At 40.8% G+C, this 26,561-nt stretch overlaps 1 protein-coding gene across 1 annotated transcript in view; it reads right to left on the bottom strand.

Annotated features, from left to right (window-relative positions):
* The window catches only part of ADSS2 (adenylosuccinate synthase 2), a 40,022-nt gene that overhangs the window by 7,433 nt on the left and 6,028 nt on the right, over positions 1–26,561 (bottom strand). Inside the window, exons 2-10 of the mRNA XM_084868920.1 lie at positions 17,532–17,634; positions 16,683–16,751; positions 11,150–11,200; positions 7,181–7,247; positions 6,805–6,912; positions 5,800–5,881; positions 3,378–3,504; positions 2,080–2,234; positions 579–703 (exon numbers count right to left, since the gene is read on the bottom strand). Of these exons, the coding sequence (XP_084725046.1) occupies positions 579–703; positions 2,080–2,234; positions 3,378–3,504; positions 5,800–5,881; positions 6,805–6,912; positions 7,181–7,247; positions 11,150–11,200; positions 16,683–16,751; positions 17,532–17,634 (887 nt within the window). The remainder of the gene's footprint in view (positions 1–578; positions 704–2,079; positions 2,235–3,377; positions 3,505–5,799; positions 5,882–6,804; positions 6,913–7,180; positions 7,248–11,149; positions 11,201–16,682; positions 16,752–17,531; positions 17,635–26,561) is intronic.

Raw genomic sequence — 26,561 nt, forward strand, 5'->3', positions numbered from 1 at the left:
TTGCAGGCACATCCCCAGTAGGGGATGTGCAGGAGGCAGCTGATTGATGTTTCTCTCTCATCAATGTTTTTATCTCTCTTCTTTCCTCTCTGAAGAAAAAAAAAAGAAAGAAAGAAAGAAAGAAAGAAAAAGAAAAAGAAAAAAAAACACAGAAGGACTAACATGCCCAAGGTCACACAGCACAATGCACAGATCTGAGGTTTAAATCCAAAAGTCAGACGTCAATCAAGCCCATGCACAAAATCACTGTGGTATGTCCTCCGCTAAGTATCTGTACTCCAACTTTGCACTCCTTACTATCTACCCACCTGCACTTCCCTCCATACTCATACGCCTGAAAGAGTATTTATGATTCTTTCCTTCCAGCCTTGGACGTCCAGGAAGATCGCCTGGGGTCCCTCTCCTTGCTTCCCTTCTCTTATATGTTGGTCTACTTCTACCTTGAACTAAAACTTCACAGGTTAAAGAGAGAATCTTGTGTATTGGGGTATTGCCTCAAGTTTGCATTTTGAAAATTTAACCTGTGGTCATGAATTATCCCATTATTTCCTGAAATGAATGTTTCTAAGAAAACTCACGCAGTAAATCCGTTAATCATATGAGCATATTTAAGCAACACGAGATCCAACCAGCCACATCTTCTTTTCCTTCCAGTAGTCACACCAACCTCTCCACCCCGTGTCTGCAATAATTCTCCAATTTCCTAGGGGACAGAAAATAGAGCTTCATCATTAGGATACCACTGCTGTCCATCTAGAACAATTATACTTAAGGTCAGATAACAAGTTAGAGTCTCTTTGAGATAAATATCTTCCAGAAAATAACTAAATTGAAGACAGAATTCTATAGAGATGATGGATTTTATATGAAGGAGGCATTACTTGGAATAGATCCAATTTTGGCTTCATTTTTCATCTTATTTTATTTTATTTATTTATTTTTTCATCTTATTTTAAAACCAATTTTTTTTTTTATGATGTCATATAGATCACTTCCCAAAATTTAGGTTAATATATAAAAAATATAAATGCTGCATTGGTATATTAAAACAAGCCAAGCCCTAGCTGGTTTGGCTCAGTGGATAGGGCGTCAGTCTGCAGACTGAAGGGTCTGAAGTTTGATTCCAGTCAAGAGCACATGCCTGGGTTGTGGGCTCAATCCCCAATGGAGGGCTTGCAGGAGGCAGCCCATCAATGATTTTCTCTCATCATTGATGTTTCTCTCTCTCTCCCTTCCTCTCTGAAATCAATAAAAATATATTTTAAAAAAACAAGCCAATTGTCCAAAGAACAACTATAGCTTGATGATTTTCCTGAAAACCATAAGGCAAACTTGCATCTAATAAGTACTTGCTGATGGCACAATGCTCTTTTGAAGAGAATTAAGGTTGAAAACAATGCTCAAAGATCTAAGTTTCACTTCCTATAACTTACCTTTCCCATCTCTGATCACTCTATTCCATAATGTACACCTTTCTGATTAGAGCCATCATTTGTTACCTCTTATATTTTGGCATTATTACAGTTATGTATTTTTAAGATGTTTGCTCTGTCATGTTGGATTCCCAGCCCTGTTTGCGTGGCCTGGGGCAAGTTACTTTAGTCCTCTGTGCCTCAGTTTCCTACTTTGTACAATGGGGAAGGAGGTATTATGAGGATCCAAAGAGCTTATAGGCATAGAGCACTTAGCAGTGCCTGGCCCAGGTCACCCCCATGCAAGTGTTGGCTATGAGCAGACAATGTCAGGAGATCATGTCCCTCATCCTTGTCTCCTACTGAGCTTTTGGCGAAAGGCAGTTGTCATTTTAACAACTTCTTCCGCTTCCCCTATCTCAAAGCTCTTCATAATCCTGCCTTCCTTCAGCCTCGCAATGACAATGACAACACCTTTAAGTACCCTCTAATCCCTCCTTTTTTGCTGCCATTAATGATAAATGTGTGCATACATTTTTTATAATGTTGTTCTGATCAGTCTTGCAAATTAAATGAAATGCATGGAAAGTAAGAATTCATTAAGGGGAAAAAGCATGAATTTCTCTTATAAAACTTTTGAATTAGATTCTCTGAGAAAGAGGCTTACGTTGCTTTGCTCTGTAGGAAAGGCACCGATACCAACTCGAGTGGTGTAAGCTTTCACCACCCCATACACTTCTCCAACGTTCTGAGGGGGCATACCCAATCCAGTGCAAACACCTCCAACTGTACAGTTCGAAGAGGTCACAAAGGGATAAGTTCCTAAAAAGAGAAACAAATATTCAATATACACACATAGATACAAATTCTTTTAAAACAGAATTGCTATGAAGATTCTGCACTGGATTATACTCTAGGTCTTTGACAAACTTGAATCTATCTGTAACCACTCTCCCAAAGCCTCAGTGTTTTGGTCCTGAGTCTTGACTGTAATGAGATAAAAGCATAGGTCAGAGCTATGCCTGTAGCGCGTACACTGGAGTGGCTCTGTGACGTCTCTGGAGGGTAGATAGACACCTAACGGACTGCTAAATAATGCAATGACGAAACCCTGGTGTTAATCTACCATGTAGACTTATAATCGATGTACTTGGACACTCTCCTTTTGGTTTAAAACAAATTTATTTTACTCCCTTTATTAAATAGGGTACAGCAGCAACCTGCAGTGACAACAGTAGAAAAACTATATGGCATTTTAGCATTTTCCTCTCTTTTGATGTCTATTCCAGGAATAATTCCAGAAATGACAAAGAGTAAGCCAAGAGTGGTATGCCCCCAACCCAAGATCCTCTTCATACTTAAAATTATTCACTATGCTAATTAGACAATCTGTTTTCTTTCCAGATTGAAGAGGCCAGTGGTCAGCAAACTCATTAGTCAACAGAGCCAAGTATTAAGAGTACAATGATTGAAATTTCTTTTGAGAGCCAAATTTTTTAAACTTAAACTTCTTCTAACACTGTTTCTTCAATAGACTCGCCTAGGCCGTGGTATTTTGTGGAAGAGCCACACTCAAGGGGCCAAAGAGCAGCATGTGGCTCGAGAGTCGCAGTTTGCCAACCACGGTTTCAAAGCATTCATCTGATCATCTTACAGTCCTACGGAAGTGAGGTCTGGAATTGAACCATGAACCAAATAATAAATTCAATTTACAGAATTTCAAATCTTACTGACCCAAATATTAATTTGACTTTTCTAATAAACAACAAAACTTGTATTGTGTTTTCCACGGTAATCCTTAAAAAAATAAAAAAGATTAGCATAAGATGATAATCTTCCACCACTCTTGAATATGTAGGCAAGCTAACAGCCTTGTTTTAAAACCCCTTAATGCTAACATGAATTATTTATATCTTAAGCACTTTAGGGCTCAGTCTTGCTCCCCCTAAGTCATATCTCACTTACCAAAATCGATATCCAGAAGTGCTGCATTTGCACCTTCTACCAAGATTTTCTTTGGTGGTCCATGTAGGGCCTCATATAGAAAATACACTCCGTCTTTCACCATTGGTTTAATTCTTTCCATATAACCCTATATACAAAGACAAAAACCAATTTCAATGTACACTAATACATTTACAATATGACCAATATGGGTGAAAATTCCTTGACTTGCCCTAACCAATTTGGCTCAGTGGATAGAGCGTCGGCCTGTGGACTGAAGGGTTCCAAGTTCAATTCCGGTCAAGGGCATGTACCTTGGTTGAGGGCACATCTCCAGTGCGGGGTGTGCAGGAGGCAGCTGATGGATGTTTCTCTCTCATCAATATTTCTAACTCTCTATCCTTCTCCCTTCCTCTCTGTAAAATAAAACAAGAAAAATTTTATTTTTAATTCCTTGACTTGACAACAGTGGAAACTGACAAAGGCCAAGTAGAAAGGGGCAGGTGATGGTGCCCATCTACCGCAGCACTGGGGTTACCTCTGGTCTCTTGTGCTGACCCCCAGGACCAGGAGAGAGACACCTGCTCAACAGCAGCAGAGATACAATGACATTCAAAGCTAACCTCACTGCAAATAAGGTGACAGCTTCTGACCAGCCAAGCACTCACAATTCATAAACCAGCTTTCAAGAAAATGAAAACAATAGAGTATATTACATTGCGATTTTATATTTTGTGAAGTATTTAATAATCTGTAAGCCATGTAACCATGAGTTTTAAAACTGGCATCTCAAAATGTGATTCTCAAAATGTGGTGAGGGCCACCAGTGACACTGCCAAGCATGCAAACATCAATAATTGATTGCTAATGTTCTTCTTCCATTAGATTCCATTACAGTACAATCTCAGTGGTATTATTAGTAGACAATATCCAGTACTATTTTACACTTGAGCATTATAAAACTTTCTCAAGACATATTTATGTTAATAATATTGCTTAATTTTAGAATTCCATTAAAAATGTAGTATAAACAAGAGTTGCCCCACTGCCTATGGTATAAAGTATAACTGCAATAAAATTTAGTTTCAACTATGTTAAATATTTCGCCAGACTAGTATGGAAGTTCCAACTTCCATTCATGAATTCACCAAAGTGCGCTCTATCCACTGCTGAAAAATCATGGTCCCTCTTCTTGGCTCTAGTCTCCAATCTCATGCTCATTCCTGATTTAGTCCTTTTTATAATGCCTAAAATGACCAACCCATCATCACATCCCTTGTTCCTTAAAGATCTGGTTCAACATATATTAACTATGAAGAACCTTCTTACCCAATTCTGTTATTATTCATCTACTTTTCATTCACATGGAACATGTATAAAATAGAATTGAAAAGCCATATCCATACTTTAGTACATAAATATTTCCAAGTTGCTAATAATGCATAAGTGCCATGTCAGGCTGGGCGCTTAACACGTTAAAACAATTGTTGTATGGCAGAATTGAAAGGAAATGGCGATCTCGTCTAAGCAACCATCAGTACACTGAAATCCAATTTAGACTGTTCCTTGGAGGTCTTTTACTTTTTAGGATTTTAGTAAGGGGAGAGATCTAAGGTCTGCAACCGTTTTAAAATAGCACATGAAGTTGGAAAGCTTCTATTCAGTTCTGGAGTGGATATGTATACTTATTTATAGAAGAGAAGGAATAACAGTCAGATACACGGGAAGCAGCTTGAAATTCACCAAGAATTGTGGAGAAAAGGAGGGTGGAGCAGATAGGAGACTTGACTACTGACTAATTCAGGCACCACGGACAACTAACAGCTGCCAACTGGGCCTAACCTTTGGCCAATTACCCTACTGGTCTCTGAAGAGATTGTCGCTGTCCGTTATCACTTCTAAAGGAGCTGGTTAGTTTCCAGAGCTGTCCACTTGTCCCTTTGTTCGTTAGCCTCCACATTGCTATGAGTGATTTTATATAATAGAAATCGTCTTTATTCAGCGCAAAATTATTCAGTAGCTTTTTATTATCTCCAGAATAAAAGCTTATCTCCCATTTAAGTCCTTGGCCAAAGTCACATAAAAAAATATAAGACCTACGATCTGGTTCCTACTTGTCTAACTTTATTTTCAGGTAGTTTACCCTATTCTCTGCTCCCCACTCAATATTGTGTTTCCTGTCCTATGTTACTCAAACATACCATTCCTTTTAGCCTGCATGCTTTTAGGTTTGCTTTCCCAGTTTTTATTTATAATACTTCACACATATCTGTGTGGCACTTATTATACTGCAAACTATTTTATGTATAACTTCTAAGTCTCCATATATTCTTCATCCTTATATTTCCAGTCCCTAACACAAAACCTGAATGAATGAAAGTTCTAGGTACCAATTTGGCAAACAGGTTTTTAAAAGGACATTAAAAAGGTCAGAAAGCATTACCTTGAGCTTTTGTAATTCACCTTCGATGTCTATTTCCAAAGTGGGGTATATAGATTTGTACTGGTTTGCCAGAACTTTGAACCTGAGAAATATAGAAAAATCAAGACATTGGCTCTCTTTCAAATATTCTGAGTAATATCATTTTATTCAAATGGTTCCTGTCAATGAGAGATCTAACAAATTAACCCTCAAAATGAAGTATGTTCTGAAAAATAAAATCTAATAAAGGAAATTAGTCATATGAATAAATGATACACTCCTAAGATTTTTTACTCAAGTTCAGGTATATGTAGGGGGGAAAATAGCTGAAATCTGTAACTATAAGACTTATATCTGAATTAATTATATTATACTGTGTTTAAAACAAAAGTGACTGAATAATTGAGCATTGACCTATGAATCAGGTGGTCAAGGTTCGATTCCCGGTCAGGGCACATGCCCAGGTCATGGGCTCCACCCCCAGCAGAGGGCATGCAGGAGGCAGACAATCAATGTTTCTCTCTCATCACTGATGTTTCTATCTTTCTCTCCCAATCAATAAAAATATATTTTAAAAGTAAACAAATAAAATAAAACAAAAGGGATGGTCTGCATGACACTTTTAAAAGAGAAGGAGGCAGACATTATCAATCAGCCTCTAATATCCTCAGTGGAGATGCACCGACAGTGCAGACAAACCACCGTCTGGAAATTATGCCTCTGAGGTCACCTATCATTAAATGCAACCAAGTAACCCCCATCCCGGAACCACCATCTGGCTTTCCTTAGACATAATTCTGGTTTTGTCTTCTTGGGAGTGCTGTAAGATAGCATCATGTCACTTTTCACAAAGTTCATCTGAAATTAAGGACCAAGGAAAATGCAATAAAAATGACTTTAATACTCTATAAAAAAGTATGCCAGCCACTGTCCAAGTAGCATACTGGTTTTACCAGTCTGCAATCTGAGTTTTAAAAATCCTCCCATTCCATTTGCCCTTCCCATGGTGAAGCCCAAGGCAGTTACCTCTCAGAGAAGCCGTCGAAATCGGAAACGAGGTCGCACATCCTGAGGCCGCTCCGAGCAGCTTTGGAAGAATATACGGGGCCTATGCCCTTTTTGGTGGTCCCCAAACTTTAAAATAAACCCAAACAAGCTTTCGGTTAGACAAGACACAATTCTTACGGCCAGGCGGGCTGTTTTCTGTGTATGCTATTTCCTGTAAGTTTCTTTTCACAGCCCTATTGATGTTCTCTGAAATCTAAACTATTTTTCTCCAACCTACATTTATATTATATAAAAGCTTAAAGGGAACCTGCACGGTTGGCCTAGAATTTAAGCATAAGGGTGTGGATATGCTTCAGCTGCACCAAAAACAAAAAACAAAGAAAAAAACCCATACTTCTTCCCTGCTTGCTCTTGTCTCTGCTGCTCCTGGATGCCGTCAGCTGCTTGATGAAAATCAAACACTGCAGGGAAACAAAACAAGAGCAGTTTTGTTGAAGCAAAGATGACACAGGAAAGCAAACCAGATTATATTTTAAATGACCGAGGCTATAAATCCCTTCGGTCCAACTTCATTATGAGAAATGAGGTTCATTTTAAGAAGCAACAATAATGGTGGCAGTAAAGGTTCCAACACCAACTGGTATGTTAATATAAAAATGTCTGATCGTACATTCCTATTTATTGCAATCTATATGATTTTAAAAAGGAGGGTTATTTTAGAACGCCCTATCCAATAATTCTATGAAACTCAGATTACTAAGGTATCTTCTTTTCGTCAAGTTCTGGACTGCAGAAATCTAGGGATTCTTTTCACATCTCCCTCTCCCTCACTAGTCCCAATCCTCCCTCATCTTTCACCAAAACTGTGGCCTCCTAGTGAGTGTGCCTATTTCCTCCGGGACACCTCTAATTCACAATTTTTATGTAGCCAAAGCCAGCTTTCCAAGACACAGATATGGTGTCAGCATTCCTTTGCCTTAATTCAATGGCTTTCTACTGCTGAAAAAAATGATGTATCTGATAAAGGTTTAAACATCTAAAATATACAGAGAATAAAAAATTTCTCAAAGAAAATAAAAGAAAAATACATAAAGAACTCTTACAACTCAAAAGCAGAAAAATAAACAATCTGGTTAAAAACTGGGCAGAAGACCTGAATAGACATATCTTTAAACAAGACACTACTTGCCCACAGACGTATGCAAAGATGTTTAGCATCACTGATCATCAGGAAAATGCAAATCAAAGCCACGTGAGCTATCACCTCACACCTGTTAGAATGACTATCACCAAAAAGGCAACAAATACCAAGTGCTGGGGAGGACTGAAGATAAGGGGACCTGCCCAGTTGGAGGGAATGTAACTTGGTACAGCCACTATGGAAAACAGTACAAAGGTTCCTCAAAAAATTAAACACAGAAGTACCATATGACCCAGCAATTCTACTTCTGGGCACTTATCTGAAGAAAAAAAAGTTTAAAAACACTAATTCAAAATGATATATGCACCCTACGTTCATTGCAGCATTATTTACAACAGCCAAGATACAGAAGCAAGCTAGGTGCCTACCAACAGAAGAATGGATAAAGAGGATGTGGTATATGTATGCAATGGAATATGACTCAGCCATAAAAAAGAATAAAATCTTACCAGCTGCAACAACATGACTGGACCTAGAGTGTATTATTCTAAGTGAAGTAAGTCAGGCAGCAAAAGACAAATATCATGACTGCATTTTTATGTGGAATCTGAAGGTCAAAACAAGCAAGCAAGCCAAACAAAACAGAAAGAGACTCTCATATACACAGACCAAACTGACAGCTGGCAGAGGGGATAGGTGAAAAGGTAAGGGAGATTAGGTGTAAATTTCCAGTTATAAAAGTAAGTCACAGGGACGTGATGTACTGCACAGAGATTAAAGTCACAATACTGTAATAACTGTACGGTGACAAAGGTTATTAGATTTGTCATGGTAATCACTTCATAAGTTATAAAGATGTTGAATCACTATGTGCACATCTGAAACAATCTAATATTGTATGCCAACTATACTTTAATAAAAAAAATTTACAAAACAAAAAAAGTATGAAATTCATTTATTTATTATTTTTAATACATTTTTATTGGGTTTCAGAGAGGAAGGAAGAGGGAGAGAGAGACAGAAACATCAATGATGACAGAGAATCATTGAGTGGCTGCTTCCTGCACGCCCCACACTGAAGCACAAAACTGAGGCCTGTGCCCTGACTGGGAATCGAGCCATAACCTCCTGGTTCATAAGTCGATGTTCAACCTCTAAGCCACAGCAGACAGGCTAAAATAACACATGTTAAAGCATACATATACAGGGTGGGGCAAAAGAAGGTTTACAGTTGTGAGTACACGAAACACATAGTTTATTCTTGTATTATTATCAATAATTATATTATTTTTCTATATGGACAACTGTAGACCTATTTTTGCCCCACTCTGTATAATTATGCTAACATCTAAATTTTAGTCTGAACTCTCCTCCTCTACCAGGAAACCTTTGCTTTAAGGATGTACATTTATAAAAAAGAAAAAAATCGTTACTAAAGAAATATAATAAAAATATAAAATGAATTCGCATCTAAACCACATTACTTTCCAATTATTCTGATCCTTTGGTCCCTTTGCATTACTATTGTCTTTGTTTTTTGTAGTCTACAGTAGTTAAGTAACTTGCTTAGCCATGTGCTTACACACTGTCACGTGACACACCCAGAACATTTGTCACGAGGAAGGAAGACGGAGAATCCAGGCAGGGATACAAGTCTCTCCTAACACGGGTGACATCACCAGCATGCTTGTATGACTACCCATGGCCGAACTATCTGGTTACATACGTTAAGGTTATAATTCACTCAAAAGTCACACACTAGAAATCATCCAAGTGTGCAATCTAAATGGTGGCGCTCAGCTTCAGACACTGCATTCCACAGGCAGCCGCCAGGGACCAGGAGAAAGTTCCGAAGAGAAGCATGGCTTCCATCTCTCAACACAGGACAGAGGCAATGAACACAGGATGCTACACGTAAAACCCATGAAGCTAACGATGGGAAGAAGTTAACGATGATGTAACAAAATATTCATGACATCAGAATACATGATAATAATTAGTGAGTGTGAGCAGATAAAAATAATGCACAAGAATACATTTTTCATTACCTAAGAGACTGTCAGTATAAAAAAAATTAATAACACTACATTGCTTTCTATTTTAAAGCACTCTAGTGATGACATGTGAAAGTATAAAACAAAATTACTAAGATAAGCTAATAACCAAAAGAATATGTTTTATATAGGTGACAGCTGAGATCATGATTTTTTTTTAAACCAGAAGCTTACAATGGCCAACAAAAATGACAGATTTACAGCTTCACTGCTTCCGTCCAAAGGGTTTTAATTTGCTTTCTTGGCTGACACTTTAAGAACTTTGATCGGGCTGCCTCTTAAATGAAGGTCAATGTTCAAACTAGAGCAGCAACTGCCTCAGGAGAACTACAGATTCAGGTAGAATTGAAGAGTTCAATCACTCATAAAAGTTTCTTACATGGCCTACAGCTCTTCTTTCTCTTTCCTGGGTACTATCTCTTAATGGTGTCACCGTTAATAAACAATTCTATGATAGGGACACAAACCTCAAATTTATCGGTGGTGGCTGAATTAATTTTAGAATCCAGTTTGCTTTAAGTAATGGAAGAGAAGGCTAGTCTGAATAAAGGCTGGATCCTTTAAAAAGCAGCATTATTACAATTGAGACGCAAAAAGTCACTCGAGCCAAAACTGGTTTGGCTCAATGGATAGAGCGTCGGCTTGGGGACTGAAGGGTCCCGGGTTCGATTCCGGTCAAGGGCATGTACCTTGGTTGCGGGCATATCCCCAGTGGGGGGTATGCAAGAGGCAGCTGATCGATGACTCTCTCTCATCAATGTTTCTAATCTCTATCTCTCTCCCTTCCTCTCTGTACAAAATCAATAAAATATATTTAAAAAATAAAAAAGTCACTCGATTTGCCAGATGGTAAATCTACTTTCCAATGTGTAGAAATAAATGCTCTCGATATTTTGACATGCCGTATTTTTTTGTAGTTAGACAGTCTAATGAAATATTGCTTATATTATTCATTTGACTAGCTGATTCTTCCTTCAGAAATAGGCAAATTTTAGCCCATCCTTTATAAATAAAAAGAAGAAAAAATTAATCAGACTTGATGTATTTGGAACCCAGTTATTACAATCCACCCAATGAAAGACAAAGCTGGTTACAGAATGCTTTTGGTGCTAAGTTTCCGGGGAAAGGAGAGTTAAAAATAAATGCTTTATGCTTACATCCCCCTTACCAATGTGGGCTCTGTCAGAGATGATAAGCCTTTTTTCCCAGCCTTCCAGACCTAGAAGGAAAGGGGGAAATACATTTCACTGAACACTTTGTATAATAATTCTCTCATCTTAATTTCTTTCGGAACAGTGTTTGAAAGTGTTTTCCACTGAAGTAATCACTTTCGTAGCTTTTCTCCTGCATAGGAAACATGTTTAACGAGAATTTTCTCACCTGTCATTCATTACATATATGATACAAACTCATTCACACATGCTTTCTAAATGTTTTGCTCGTAAAAGCTCCAAACACAGCCAGCTCTATCCACATAAAACACTTCTAGGAACCCAAACAGCAAATGGTAAAAAAAAAAAAAAAAAAAAAAAAATGACATATCTGTAGGAGTTGGTGGAAGAGGAGGTGGTTGTAGAATAGGAGGAGAATTCCGGTGAAGGGAGTTGCTAATCTTGGGAATGGCACCCTTTCCCAAGACAATTATAAAAAATGTGATTAAACAAAATAATAGAATGTTCTCACTAATCCCTTCAAAGTATTACAATTACTCTACTTAGTACAGCGAGCTGTAAATATACCTCCCCATCCAATTGTGAATGCCTGCGAGCAGGGGCCATGTGGTCTTATAACATGGGCCACTCATCCAATAAATGTTCAAAAAAATTGTTGAGTGAGTAGGTAAATGAAGGTAAATATTAACATTTTTATTTCAGAGAGGAAGGGAGAGGGAGAGATAGAAACATTAAGGATGAGAGAAACAAGGATCCAAGATGGCTGCACAGGTAAACACCTAACCGCAGCCGCACACAACAATTTCAATAAAATACAACTAAAATATAAAATGGACATTGCCCAGAACTACAGGAAAGTCGACTGACTGAAAATTCTACAACAAGAAGGAAAGAGAAAACCAGAAGGAAAATCAGAGAAGCTGTAAAAGCCTAAGGTACGGAGACATGCTACACGCGCAGGCGGAGAAGACGTAGCTGGAGAGGAGGGGGAGGCGGAGTACCTGGCTGGCGTTCCCTAGCAGGAAGGAAATAAAAGCCCCGGACTGGGCTAAACCCCAGACCCGACAGCGCTGAGCCCCAGTTATGGGCCAGACCCTGGGGACCCAGGCTCGAACAGAGGGAGACGGGGCTGTGAGGCAGAATCCCAGGGGAGCGGCGAAAAGCAGAGCCCCCGGAGTCGCGCAATTGCGGAGTCACGCACATTGCACACAGAGGACGGAATGTTGACTCTGATGCTAGATTGCCCTGGCAGGAAGGAAACAAAAGTTCCGGCTGTGCTGAGCCCAGTTCCGAAAGCTCTGAACCCCAGTTCTAGGCCAGACCCTGGGGACCCAGGCTCATACAGAGGGAGCCTGGGCTGTGAGGCGGGATCCCAGGGGAGCGGCGAAAGGCAGGGCCCCCAGAGTCGCACACATTGCATGCAGAGGACGGTCTGTTGACTCTGATGCTAGACTGCCCTAGCGGGAAGGAGACAAAAGCTCCAGACTGGGAAGAACACAATGAGAAGCGGGAGCCACCGCCAGGCACCGGCAAGCCAGGCGCCGGCAAGGAGCCGGGCGACAGGGCCCCCCAGGGGGAGGTGCCCCTGGGCCCTCAACCGCTGATCGCCGGCCATGGTGCCGAGGCCGGGGGCTGCTTCCTGGGCGGCGCCAACCCCAGCAACAGGCTGAAGCCGTGCAGGAGGCCGCGGAGAACAAAGGGGCGCCACAGGCCAGCCTGCTGAGCTTCCAGGACGAGGAGGAAGAAACCGAAGAAGTTTTCAATGTGAAGAAATCAAGTTATAGCAAAAGATAGTAAAATTACTTAAGAAAGAATATAAAGAAGATCTTGAAAAATCGAAGATTAAGACAGAACTCAACTCAGTAGCCAACATTGCAACATAAATGCGTTTAAAAAAAAAAAAGACAGAATGTTGGAACAGTGGTGGCCAGGCCCAGAGTGGCCAGGCCAAGGGCAGTGGCAGCCGGGCGTGGAGCAGCAGCAGCCAGGCCCCGGAGCAGCAGCAGCCGGACCCAGAGCAACAGCAGCCAGGCCCAGAGCAGCCAGGCCTGGGGCGGAGGCGGCCAAGCCCAGGGCGGCCAGGCCCAGAGCAGCAGCAGCCAGGCCCGGAGCAGCCAGGCTCAGGGCGGCCGGGCCCGGAGCATCCGGGCCCGGAGCATCCGGGCCCAGAGCATCCGGGTCGGGAGCAGCCAGGCCCAAAGCAGCAGCACCCAGGCCTGGAGCATCAACAGCCAGGCCGGGAGTAGCCAGGCCCAGGGCGGCACCCGGAGCAATCGGGCCCAGAGCAGCCGGGTCGGAAGCAACCAGGTCTAGAGCAGCAGCAGCCAGGCCCGGAGCGGCCGGGCCCAGAGCAGCTGGGTCCAGAACAGCCGGGTCGGGAGCAGCAGCTTCCAGGCCCGGAGCGGCAGCAACCGGGCCCCAAGCAGCAGCGGCCACACCCAGAGCAGCTGGTTGTGGAGCGGACCGGAGCAACAGAGGCCAGGCCCAGAGCAGCGGGGCCAGGAACAGCTCGCTCCTCGCCTGCCCATGCCCCAGGGCTGCCTCTCAGACATGGCTGGGAACTTGAGGGTCTGCTGAATCAAGGGATGAAGGCTTAGATCTGGATGTGTTGAGTTATTGTAGCGCTGGGGTGTTGATCTGTGAGTGCCTTGTGTGGGGTCTGGATGAGGTTGGTTGATCTATTTGGAAATGTCTTTTGTGTGCAGTGTACCCATGGGCATGTGGAGGTATTATTGATATGAGAAAATGCTAAGTAATTGATTTACTACCTAAAAAATTTAAAGTACTGAAAGTTTAAGGTCTCTTGCGAAAAAGAGGTTTTAAAGCTAACACCTTAATTTTAAAGGAGAAAGGGGAGGACAAGCCCTTCCCACCCAGAACAGGTAATCCAATTCGAGCCAGCAGCTATCTTTAAACAATGTGTTCGTTTACATTTGAATGGCTATGCCTTTTGATAGCCTAAGGGCAAGTTTACATGTAAACAAGTTTGCTTCTTAGTTCCCAGGGCAGAAAAAACAAGGTTTAAAATTATTAGATTTTAAAATTTATTCTTAAAAATATAAAAGTTTATTAATTTAAAAAAAAAAGGAAATTAAAAAACCTGATGAACAATATTAACTGTTGATTATAATAGAATCAGAGATACAGGAGGGGAGTGGAGGGGAGTGGTGGATGCAGGAAGAGACTGAACATAAACTGTGTACCTATGGATGAGGACAATGGGGGGTGGGGAAAGGGCAGAGGGTGGGGTGGGAACCTGGTGGAGGGGGGAAGAAATGAGGAACCTTTGTAATAATATGAACAATAAAGATTGATTAAAAAAAAAAAAAAAAAAAAGGATGAAAGAACCATTGATCGATTGCCTCCTGCATGCCCCACGCTGGGGATAGAGCTTACAACCAAGGCATGTGCCCTGACCAGGAATCAAACTGTGACTTCCTGGTTTATAGTGACACTCATCCACTGAGCCACATTGGCTGGACAATAAATATGTATTTTTAAAGACAGTACACCTTTGTAAGCTATATTCGTTAAAACACCATACCCCCAACATTTTCAAAACTTGTGTTAGATATTAAAAATTGTTCATTTTTATAATATCTAAGCATTTATTTTAAAATTATTCCTTATAGTGAGGGGGCAGGGCGGGGTGAGGGGGCAGGGCGGGATGAGGGGGCAGGGCGGGGTGAGAGGGCAGGTTGGGGCGGGTCCAGCTCCAGGTAACTGGACCCTAGGCCTAACCCAACCAATCAGGTCAGCCAAGGTAGAGGCACCACCCTCCCTATAAAGCCCATTGATATGTTAAGTTCTTTCTCTTTCTCGCCATGCCCTCCCTGATGTTAAGTGGGACTGAGCTGGGACTAGTCCGAAATAAATACAGGCTTTCTGCAATTGCATCGGATTCGGCTCCCTGGTAGTCTTTGGGGTTTATGACACTTGGGCATTACAATAGATTAGATAGAAGGACTTCTTGATAATGTGCTATAAGTCATAATAGGAACCCTTCCCCTTTCCAGCTGGTTTTGACATGAAAATATGCACTCTGAAGTTAGCTCAAGGAGCATTACAAAACATACATTACAAAGAAACTCAGTGCCGTGGCTTCAGCTGGCTTAGACAGGGCGGAGGGAAAAGAAAGTAGGGCGAAGCTTTCAGAGGACGGAGGAGAGCAGAGAGCCCGGGAGCCTCAGGCTGGCCAATGAAAGAGCTGGCCCCGATACAGAGGCTAACACCCCGGGGAGGGCAGCGAGACAGGGCTCTGTGGAGCCAGACTGAGTGGTCCGAACACTGGAGGACAGATTGCTCCTTCTAAGCCTGAACAATGAACTTGAAGGATGTAGCAGAACTGGGTATTTTCAATCCGAGCCAAGTGAAAGAGAAACTCGCTAATGATTTCCCTCCATTGTCTATTCTTTGCATTGCCCAATTCCTCAAACCCTAGCAAGGGAGTCAAGTCGACTTCCAAAAACCCAAAAGGGATGAGGGAAGGCAGGAAATCAAGATTTTTTTTAAAATATATATATTTTATTGATTTTTTTTCGGAGAGGAAGAGAGAGGGATAGAGAGTTAGAAACATCGATGAGAGAGAATCATCGATCAGCTGCCTCTTGCACACCCCCCACTGGGGATGTGCCCACAACCAAGTTACATGCCCTTGACTGGAATTGAACCTGGGACCTTTCAGTCGGCAGGCTGACGCTCTATCCACTGAGCCACACCGGTTTCGGCTCAAGATTTTTTTAAGGAGACAGACGGATCCATAGCAGAGGAGCATTTCTCTGGTCTGGAAGAAGGGACCTAACAGCCATCCTTTATCCCTGGGTTGTGGCAACCACGGTGCTCCGAGCCAGGAAACAAGACTGGCAGTGTGCGCATTGCGCATTGCGCTTCTGTGGTTCCTCGTGCCCTAACTCATTTTTGGTTTGTGCAGAAGGATATGCCAACCTGAGCATAAACGCCAAGGTGAACTCATAAATCTCCCAGAGCTTTGCCAACAAGATTCAGTAAGTAGTGTTAGCTCCCTAAAGATCAAGTTTAATCTGTAAAGTAACCAAGACTTACACAATGACCTTATTATGTTTGTCTCTTGATTAAATGCGGATTAGAATTGATAAAATTTAACGACTGACATTAAACAACTTGTCCTCAATAACCTGCAATTTTAAAGTACAAGACAAAAACGTGAAGTGCCTGGCTGAGCCAATGTGGCCCAGTGGTTGAGCACTGACCTATGAACCAGGATATCCCGGTTCAATTCCTGGTCAGGCCATATTGCCCAGGTTCCAGGTTCAAGACTCAGTGTGGAGTGTGCAAGAGGAAGCCAATCAGTGATTCTCCCTCATCACTGATGTTTCTCTCTCTCCTCTCTCCCTCTCCCTTCCTCTCTGGAATCAATAAAAATATATTTTAAAAATATAAATAAATAAATAAATGTTAAAAGTGGCTGGCATGAGATCCAAATAAAACTTTACCAAAAATAATAATTAATACTAGCTGGTTACTAAGCAAAGCAGACTCATTCTTTCATACCTTTTCCTTTTTTAACATTTTTTTCTGCTTCCTCAAATAATCCCGGTAGATGAATTACCACACCATTTCCTAAAGGAAAACAAATAAATTAGTCCCAACCTTAAACATCTAAACTTTATTAATACAGACACACATAATGATATTAAAATAGAGACATCTACAATTACCCTTTATCTTGAGGGACTTGACTTTACAGGATATTCTGATTTATCAAAGTGTTATCACAGAGAGGATCCCAAGTTTTAGACAGTAGTATAATGTAAGTACACAAAAGAACATAAACACAGAACAAAAAAACACTAAAATTACACTCAATATAATTTATAATTTCTTTGAAACAAAGTGAAACTTACAATATTTTGAAACAAACTGGTTATGTAGTTTTAGGCAAATTAAACCAGATCAACGTCTTTCAAATTGGGAATCACACTATTACTGTTAATAACATCAAGTTGGTGGGTTGTAATTAGCATTTTAAAAATAAAAAACTAGAACATATCAGATTGCACTATATGTTCTAAGGGCTCAGAATCAATTTATAAAACATATACTTGTTTGCCTTATTGTGTCATGTTTGAAAAAATGATCAAATGACCTAATAGTTCTTTATAGAATTAAGATTACCAATGAATACAGTTAAATGCAAAGCAATCATTTCATAAAGTATTAGTGCTAAAAGATCTAAAAGGAATTGTAAAATAGCCAAAGTTAGGTAAATTCCAGATGATACCAAGGTCAAGATTAATCATTTGATTAGTGAAGGATGAAATCAGTTTGATAATGAAAAATGAACACTGTTATGAATTGGGGGAAGAGGGAGGGTTCTCAAAGGATTCATTCTATACTTACCAATGAATGCAGTAACATTTGGATTAATTATTCCACTGGGTAAAAGATGAAAATCATACTCCACGGAATCTACAACAACTGTGTGGCCGGCATTATTTCCTCCCTGAAACATATGATGGGAAAATGAACCTGACAATAAATATGACAAGTAATAGATCTCCTTCTGAAGGAAATTAATGATTTCCTGCTAAAATGTCACTATCACAAATACTAATTCTTTGGAGACTTTATAATAGCTTCGCTAACCTCTCTCCATCCCTCACTCCTGAATACTGGAGAATTCAGATTTCTGGAAGATGGGAAGACATGCCCTCTAAAAAGACTTAAAAAAAAAAAAAAAAAAAAAAAAAAGAAAGAAAGAAAAGAAAAGAAACGTCGTTTTTATTGTTTGGGGCACTATGTAGGACACATAATAATCTAATTATCCATGATATTCCAAAATAAAAATCCCTAAAATAGAAAAGGGTAATCCATCCAGTTAGCCTAACTTGATATAAATCCTATATAATAAAAGGCTAATATGCAAATTGACCAAACGGCAGAACAACCTGTCACTATGATATGCACTGACCACCAGGGGGCAGATGCTCAATGCAGGAGCTGCCCCCTGATGGTCAGTGTGCTCCCAAAGGAGGAGCACTGCTCAGCCAGAAGCCAGGCTCATGGTTGGCAAGCACAGCAGTGGTGGCGGGATCCTCTCCCGCCTCCCGGCAGCACTAAGAATGTCCAACTGACGGCTTAGGCCCACTCACTGTGGGGAACAGGCCTAAGCTGTCAGTCAGATAGCCCCCAAGGGCTCCCAGACTTCGAGAGGGCACAGGCCTGGCTAAGGGGCCCTCTGTCCCTCTGAGTGCACAAATTTTGTGCACCGGGCCTCTAGTATTCATATAATTCCCATGGTCTTAAGAGTGTCAAACAACTTTGTGACCTGACATTTGCATTCTTACATGGACTTATCAACTAGCAAATCTCCCAAGTAACTACCTCAAATATTGGCTATCCTAAGACTCAAACTTTTAAATTTATAAGTCAGTCTTGTAAGTTTGGTTAGTAACAGATTCCTGGGATCTACTCATCTCTGGATAATGCAATACACTAGGTCCAAGACCCTCTAAACCTGGGAATCATACTGTCGACCCAGCAGGAAATATCCCCTCTGGGAACCTCAAGCTTAAACAGACAATTAAAGCAAAATTTGAAGTCAAATGATAAAAATTAGGCACAAAGCAGACAATATTAAGTGACCAGATAAATTTTCTAATTTTAAAAATGGGAGGAAACACAAATCAATTAATTATAGTTTTAAACTTCTATAAAAAAATTTTTAATTCCAAAGTAAACCACATACTAGGAATATATTTGCAAAAAAAAAATTGACATTTTCGTGGGGCATTATAAAAAATACTCGTCAAAATAGTATCTCCAGAGTATGACTAGTCTAACTTGACCGCAAAACAATTTTGGCCAAAGTGAATGTTATTTACATTTTATCAAATCCTTACCAATCATGAATTCAGAAAAATGGTCCTTCAAAAAAAGTAAATGCCTACTTACACTGTACAAAGCAAAGAATCCCTGTTTGAAGGCTACGTGTGTCATGTATGTTTAAAAACAAACGACTTGACAGTGGTAACCTATAGTCTACAAGATGACAGGTGGAAGGCAAGACACAGGAAGACAGAAGCAGGGGTGTTAAGCAAAACCTCCCTCTCTGGATACCAAGGGCACAGGTGAATATTTCTTACTATTTATTTTTAACAGGAAACATCTGCATAGGATACAGAGGCACAGAGGATGAGCAGTATTCCAACCCGACCCTGCCCTTGTTCCCTGGACAAGGCAACCAGGTACCACAGGTTTTGCGTCCTCCCAGAGGTAATTTTGCATATACAAGCATATTTATGTACTAGAGGCCCGGTGCACAAAATGCGTGCACAGGTAGGGTCCCTACGCCTGGCTGGCGATCAGGGCCCATCAGGTTCCCACCTCCCCACCTCCTCCTTCTCTTGTTGCCCACAAACCGCCATCATGCAATTCCCCCCATCTCTCCCCTCCCCCTTCCCTTGCTCCCTCAACGCCCCACTGATGCCACTAGTCACCTGCCATGTTCCACACTGCCCCCCTGGTGGTCAGCGCACATCATATCAAGCTATCAAACTCCTGCTCTCCCAGTCAAACTCACAAGGGACCACTTTGCATATTAGCCTTTTATATATATAGAAGATTGTTTTATTCCATGTTCTCAAATGTGAGCAAACTATATACACCTGAACGGCTTGCTTTTTTTGGAGCAATCTTAGAGCTAATTCCATAACTTTGCAAACAGAACTGTCTCATGCTGGAGGCTAATTCCAGCAGGTCATAAATGCAAGAAGTTTCATCAAGAGGTTGATGGAACCTTGAGGCTTCAGTAGGGCTGAATACATATTATTGCCTACTGGAATGGCCGAAGGCAATTCCCCAACCTGAAGATCTGCATATATTATTGCCTGTTACCAGACAGCCCAGGGCATTTTAAACTACCTGTTATTGCCTCCTGCTGGCCAAACACCAGACAGCTGAAGGCAGTTCCCCCAAAACTGACAATGTCTCGGTATGCTAAACCTTAGCCTTTGATATGTATATCTGCTTTGCTTAGGGCAATTTGTGTTAATAAAGAGCAAGGGGTCCAGAGACTTAGGGAACTTGGTTCCTACAGCTAAGCTCCTCTGGCGCCCCCATGGATTACAAATTTATATTATATTTCTAGTCTCTTTATTAATTTACGCCGCAGAGCCTCCTCCAGATTCCTGAACCTTTCTAGATGCCGGATATCACCCCACAGTCTCATTCTTTTAACAGCAGCACTGTACCGTATTCCTTTTCATATGGACACATAATTCATTAAATTTGACTCATACAAGAGGCATTCAGGATGTTTGCAATCTTTTGTCATTTTGAATAATGTTACAGTACACTTCCCAGTACATACTTTATTATTTCACACTTGTGTAAGTTTATCACCAATACTGATAGAAGACTCCTAAAGCAAGCATTACATACCAAAAGGACATACTGGTCTGTTCAACTTTTCTTTAGAGCCCAGAAAAATGCTAACTTGCTATTACAATTATTCAAGTATCAATTATTATAAATCACTAAATTTAATAAACGCTTTCTAAATTGTTATAAAGTATTAGTAACTTTGAGACAATCAGTCAATGAAGCATTATTATTTAAATTAAAACTAGCTTTCTATAAAAAAACAAACTACTCTTTAATTTTTGGAGTAGACCTTAAAAGTAAGCCTACTACTTTACACAAATCATTTGTACAGATATTAATACAATCATTTGGTGACACAGTGGCTAACTCAGTGGTCCACAGTGGTCTTGTTGCACAACCAAAACCTACTCTTTGAGATAACACTGTACAAAAACAGCAGCACTGATGGCACAACCACAGTGGAGAGATGATGCTGAAATGTGTGTGTGTGTTTGCGGGGGTTGGGTTTGCTGTGACAGGTGACTTTGGGGGGCTAAACTGGTTTAATTCCTCCAGTTCTCCCAAGTTTACAGGTGGTGGTTTGGGCTGGAAAAGTTCAGCTGCACATGGCTTGAAATCACTTTTTTTACGATATATTTTATTGATTTTTTCCAGAGAGGAAGAGAGAGGGATAGAGAGTTAGAAACAACGGTAAGAGAGAGTCATCTATCAGCTGCCTCCTGCACACCCCCCACTGGGGATGTGCCCGCAACCAAAGTACATGCCCTTGACCGAAATCGAACCTGGGACCTTTCAGTCCACAGGCTGACGCTCTATCCACTGAGCCAAACCAGTTTTGGCTGAAATCACAATTTAATTAGCAGCTTGCTCACTCAAACATTAACCAACAGTTTTCAATAACCCATGTCTTATTAAGGATAACTATAAAGTCTTAATCTCATTCAAATTCTGCTTGAGTATGAAAATGTGGTTACATTTACCCCCGATTATCCTGGTGAGGAGCTAGGGGAGAAAGTGCCGGGCTGGTCAGATAAGTCCCCGTGGGCACAGAGCCCTGTGGGGACGGTGGGTGTGGTAGCTTCTAACCAGGAGGCACAGGCTGTGCAGAAAAGGCCCTCAGAGGAGTGTGAGCTGCTCACAGGAGCTCCTGACAAGGCATCTACATGTATTATCAGTTAACAAGCCCACCAAGAATTACAAGGGCAGCTGCTCTGACCTGCACATACGTTCCCACGTTTGCGATGGAACTGCTTCTCACATGGGCAGCTCTATGTAGTGTGCACTGGCATATGTACATGGATATACTCATTTAATCGTGTCTAACGATTCTCCTTAATTAGCACTGGCCACACAATACTATATAAATGATAGATCAGTATTTTTTTGTTCTGTTTTTAACAGAGATGTACTATTCCTGACTCATTCCAAAATTTTCCCAAGCCAAACTTGGTGAATCACCCCCAGATATAGAGGTAATCATACATTCATATGAATAGTTACTTGTAACGATCTCTTGCTGCTTTGCTATAGTCCCAAAGCTCTATGGTCCCAGTCCCTCGTGTAGCGTTTAACAAACACGTTTTTAATCAAGGCTGTGTTTTCTATGATTTAACTAAATTTAGCACAGAAAATGTTCAGTTAGCTGTTCTACAAGGAGGGCCTCCATGGCTCTGAGGTTCAGTCCCCCTTCTTCCCATCCTTCCTCTTACTTTGCAAATCACCCCTCTGGCCCAGCCATTAGATCCAGCAGGGAAACCTGACCCAGCTCGGGCCAATCCAGCTCCGCCCTCTTGGGCATTTGATTTGAGAAGAAGGCACTTAGGAGTTCGAGACACCAGTCACCTAAGGGCACATGCTCAAGAGAAAGGCCACCAGTCCCGACCTTTGACCCCAGGGCTGTCCCGACCTTTGACCCCAGAGCTGCCTTTATCTTGGGCCACTCAGGCTAGGCCATCCTGCTCTTCTTTCAAAGAAACCCTGTGAAGCCCAGCTCTTTCCATTGTTTGCAAACAAAAAATCCAAATGATTGACAAAACAAACTCATTTCCACAGAGTGTGCAGACAGCTGGCTCTTTAAGTTCGCATCTTTCATTAAAGATAAACACATATAAAAATGATTAACTTCTAAGCTTTAACATGTATGCTGTCCAGAACAAAACTCAGAATACAGGGGTGGTTTCTGTACTGTTCCCAGCTTTTCCAGGTATGCTTTGCTTCCCCATTTGATGTGAAGCTTACAGAAGTCAGAAGACAAGGAAGGGCTTTTGAAATTACTTTTGATGGCTCCAAAGAACCAGAGGTTGTCAAGCACTACTGCGGAACAGAAGTTGAGATCCAGAAGTGTTGTTATGTGAAGTTTCTAACTGAGAAGCTCCAAAGGTCCAGAGGAGATTTAAAAAAAAGGTTTGGAAGGGAATAAAATAACCTTAGTCTGCAAAAGTGCCTCCTAATCCTTAAATTAGTTCGCTATTAAGTCTTTCTTGTCCCAAGTCACTCCCCAGCTGACTTCCTGCCCTGACGTGTTATGGGCCTGAAACAATGGTCTCTTTGCGGGGACAGTGGAGGCCCCTGTCTGTCCAGGCTAACACTCATGCCCACTTCTCCTCCCTTTCCCTCTGATACAGGGCACTGTGCTGGGATCATCCGCTCAAAGTGAACATCAGTCAACAAGCCCATTTGAGCCTGGTACTGGCATAATGACAGGTCAGTGAAACAGAATAGAGAGCCCGGAAATAAACCCATGTCTATATGGTCAATGAATATTTGACAAATGAGGCAAGAAAGTGCAATGAAGTAAAGACACTCTCGTCAATAGATGGAGCTGGGAAAATTGGGCAGAAACATGCAAAAACAGCTGAAACTAGACTACCTCCTTACACCAATATACAGAATAAGCTCAGAATGGATTAAAGGCTTAAATGGAAGACTCAAAACCATAGAACTACTAGAAGAAAACTTAGTAAAATCTCTGACATTTCTCTCAGCGATATTTTTTCTGCTATATCTCCTCAGGCAAAGGAAACAAAAGTAAAATACATGGGATTACACCAAACTAAAACGTTCTTGCACAGCAAAGGAAATCACTGGCAAAATTAAAAGAAAACCTACAAAGCAGGAGAGTATATTCGCCAATGATACATCTAATAAGGGATTAGTAATGAATGCCATTATCTAACTACTAAGCTGTACACCTGAAACCAATACAAAATAAAATCGAAAGAATATTTTCTTAAAAAGGAACATGCAATCCAATAGGGCAATAAAATATATCCAATGTTGGTACTTACTTCGGCAGCACATATACTATAAAATATATATTTATAGCCGAAACCGGTTTGGCTCAGTGGATAAGAGCGTCGGCCTGCAGACTCAAGGGTCCCAGGTTCGATTCCGGTCAAGGGCATGTACCTTGGTTTCGGGCACATCCCCAGTAGGGGGTGTGCAAGAGGCAGCTGATCGATGGTTCTCTCTCATTAATGTTTCTAACTCTCTATCCCTCTCTCTTTGTCTCTGTAAAAAAAATCAATAAAATATATATTTAAAATATATATATATATATATATATATATATATATATATATATATATATATAATAAAAGCATAATATGTTAATTAGACGGTATGTCTTTCCAGGCGACCTTCCAGATGAGCTGTGAGGGAAGACTGGTCCCAGGTGCCTGCCGGAAAAAGGAAGGCCTACTCTTGCACAAATTTCGTGCACTGGGCCTCTAATATATATATATTAGTGGACATAAAAAAAAAAAGAAGTCAGAGTCTGTCCTATGATCCACTATGGATCATAAGAGAGAGCAGCAATGCCTCACATCCCATGCCTTTGAACTACTCCAGCAACCTAAAACAGGTCCTATTTCTTGCTTAGTCTTCAATCTTCCTGGGAACACAACCATCTTTTGAGTCACTGCGCTGCTTTCTTAGTAAAAACTGTAAGACCTGTGTCTCTTTCAGATTAAACATTTCACTGTTGTTGCCAAAGCGAAAAGACTTGTCAATCCACAGCAACAAAGTAATTCTAAGGATGGCTTCTCTTTTGTGAAAACATCCATGTCATTGCAATTAGCTTTTGATTTCCAAGTAGAGCAGGTTAAGTTACTACCAGTAAGTTGATCAAATTAAACTCTTCAACAGTAACCAGACACACCAGATAGGAAAACATGCACAGGGTATCTGAATTTCTTTTCAGCAAAGACAGCCAAGCGCACTGCTCATTATCTTTTAAAGGCGTAGGCTATCCCCTTCATCTCAAGGCTACACACACAGGGAAATGTCACACGTGGGAAAAGTCTCAGGTACCTGTATTCTGGGCCTTAAATTGCCGTTATAAAACCATTTCTCACAATGTAAGTGGGAAGAGGCATCTTAAGATCCTAATTAAGAAGCTTGAGACTCTAGGTACCAAACTGGATTTGAACACTTACTGAACGAGGGTCAGAGATGATCAAGGTCATGGGTAGGAGGATCAGATATACAACCAAAGACTGCCTAAGGCCAATGGTGCCATGCAACTTTGTAAATGCTTGATAAAAACTCACCTACTCATGCCATTTATGAATGTAAGTGTCAATCAAAAAAGTTTTCTCTCCCAAATGAAATCCTTCCTTTAAAAAGGTTTTTAAAAGTTGGATAAGAGACAAAAATACCATTTTTAAAATTTTATAAGAAGAATTGTATCACACTGAATTAAATTTAATTAAAGGTTGGTTCGATGTAAAGTACCATCCCATCTTAGAGGCGGCGTAGCCATGGGAACTGTCCTCCATTTGCTGTTCTTTTCAATTGCCTTGACCAGGCAATACTGTATACCTCAATGTCCCTTTTCCCACTGATAAATTCTTACAATCCACACTGATATTTAGTGTTTGTACTACATCCACTCTAATATTTAGTGTCAAAATCTGACATAGTCTCCAAAGGGTAATACAACTAACTTTGTATCCAGTTACAGTGAGTAAGCTATTAAGTATCTATCAGTTTACCAGTTCATTCTAGATTTATTCTAGGCAACACTTTTTCCTAGAGATACTTGCAACTATCCAAGTAACCCACCCATTCCCACCAAAATTTAAAAAACAAATAATATTGGTTAGACACCACTGAGATGATCCCATACAATTTAAAATTTTATGCCTTAAAAGTAGAGATGGTCCTAGCTGGTTTGGCTCAGTGGCTAGAGCTTCAGCCTGTGGACTGAAGGGTCCCGGGTTTAATTCTAGTCAAGGGCACATGCCTGGGTTGTGGGTTTGATCCCCAGTAGGGGACTTGCAGGAGGCAGCTGATCAGTGATTCTCTCTCATCTTTGATGTTTCTCTCTCTCCCACTCCCTTCCTCTATGAAATCAATAAAGATACGTTTTTTAATAGGCCTAAATAGCAAACAACTTAGAACATCCACATTGACCAAACTTGAAGGTCTTCTGCCCTCAGCAGAGAAAAACTATTTACTAAAATTGCATGGCATTCAACTAGTATATGCTAAGGAAAATACTCTAAAAAGAAGTACCAGTTACCTATTTTCTCATTGATACAAGAGAGAAGACTTTAATATAAACTATTGAAGCCTTTGAACATAATGGTACCATGTAAAAAAATACTTGTTCAAATACTAAGTTCATCCAAAAAATGCTGGTGATTCCACCTTAAACTCATTCTGATAGTCAGTGAGATTGTTAAAATAATTTGCAGGACAGGGTGAAACTAATGATTGGGGTGATCCAGTCACTAAACAAATGTTGAGTGTTTACTTCCTCTCTGCCTCACACAGTGCTGGTTGCCCTGGAAGAAAACAAACAGGAAACATCTTCTTTTTGAGAAAACTACATCCTAGAGGGAAGGCACAGTAATCCAAGAAAGCAAGTTTTAACCAAGTATTCAAAAACAACAACAACTGGTACACCCTTATGCACTTGGGAAATACCGTAAACTATGTGTATAAAAGGCAACCCGGTTGGAGACACAGAAATAGCGATTATTAACCCTGAAGAATCGTTTTCCTTAAATGCTAATTCTCTACCATCTCCGAAATAATGGG

The sequence above is a fragment of the Pipistrellus hanaki genome (assembly GCF_964339955.1).
Source record: "Pipistrellus hanaki genome assembly, chromosome: 20".
Classification (NCBI taxonomy): Eukaryota; Metazoa; Chordata; class Mammalia; order Chiroptera; family Vespertilionidae; genus Pipistrellus; species Pipistrellus hanaki.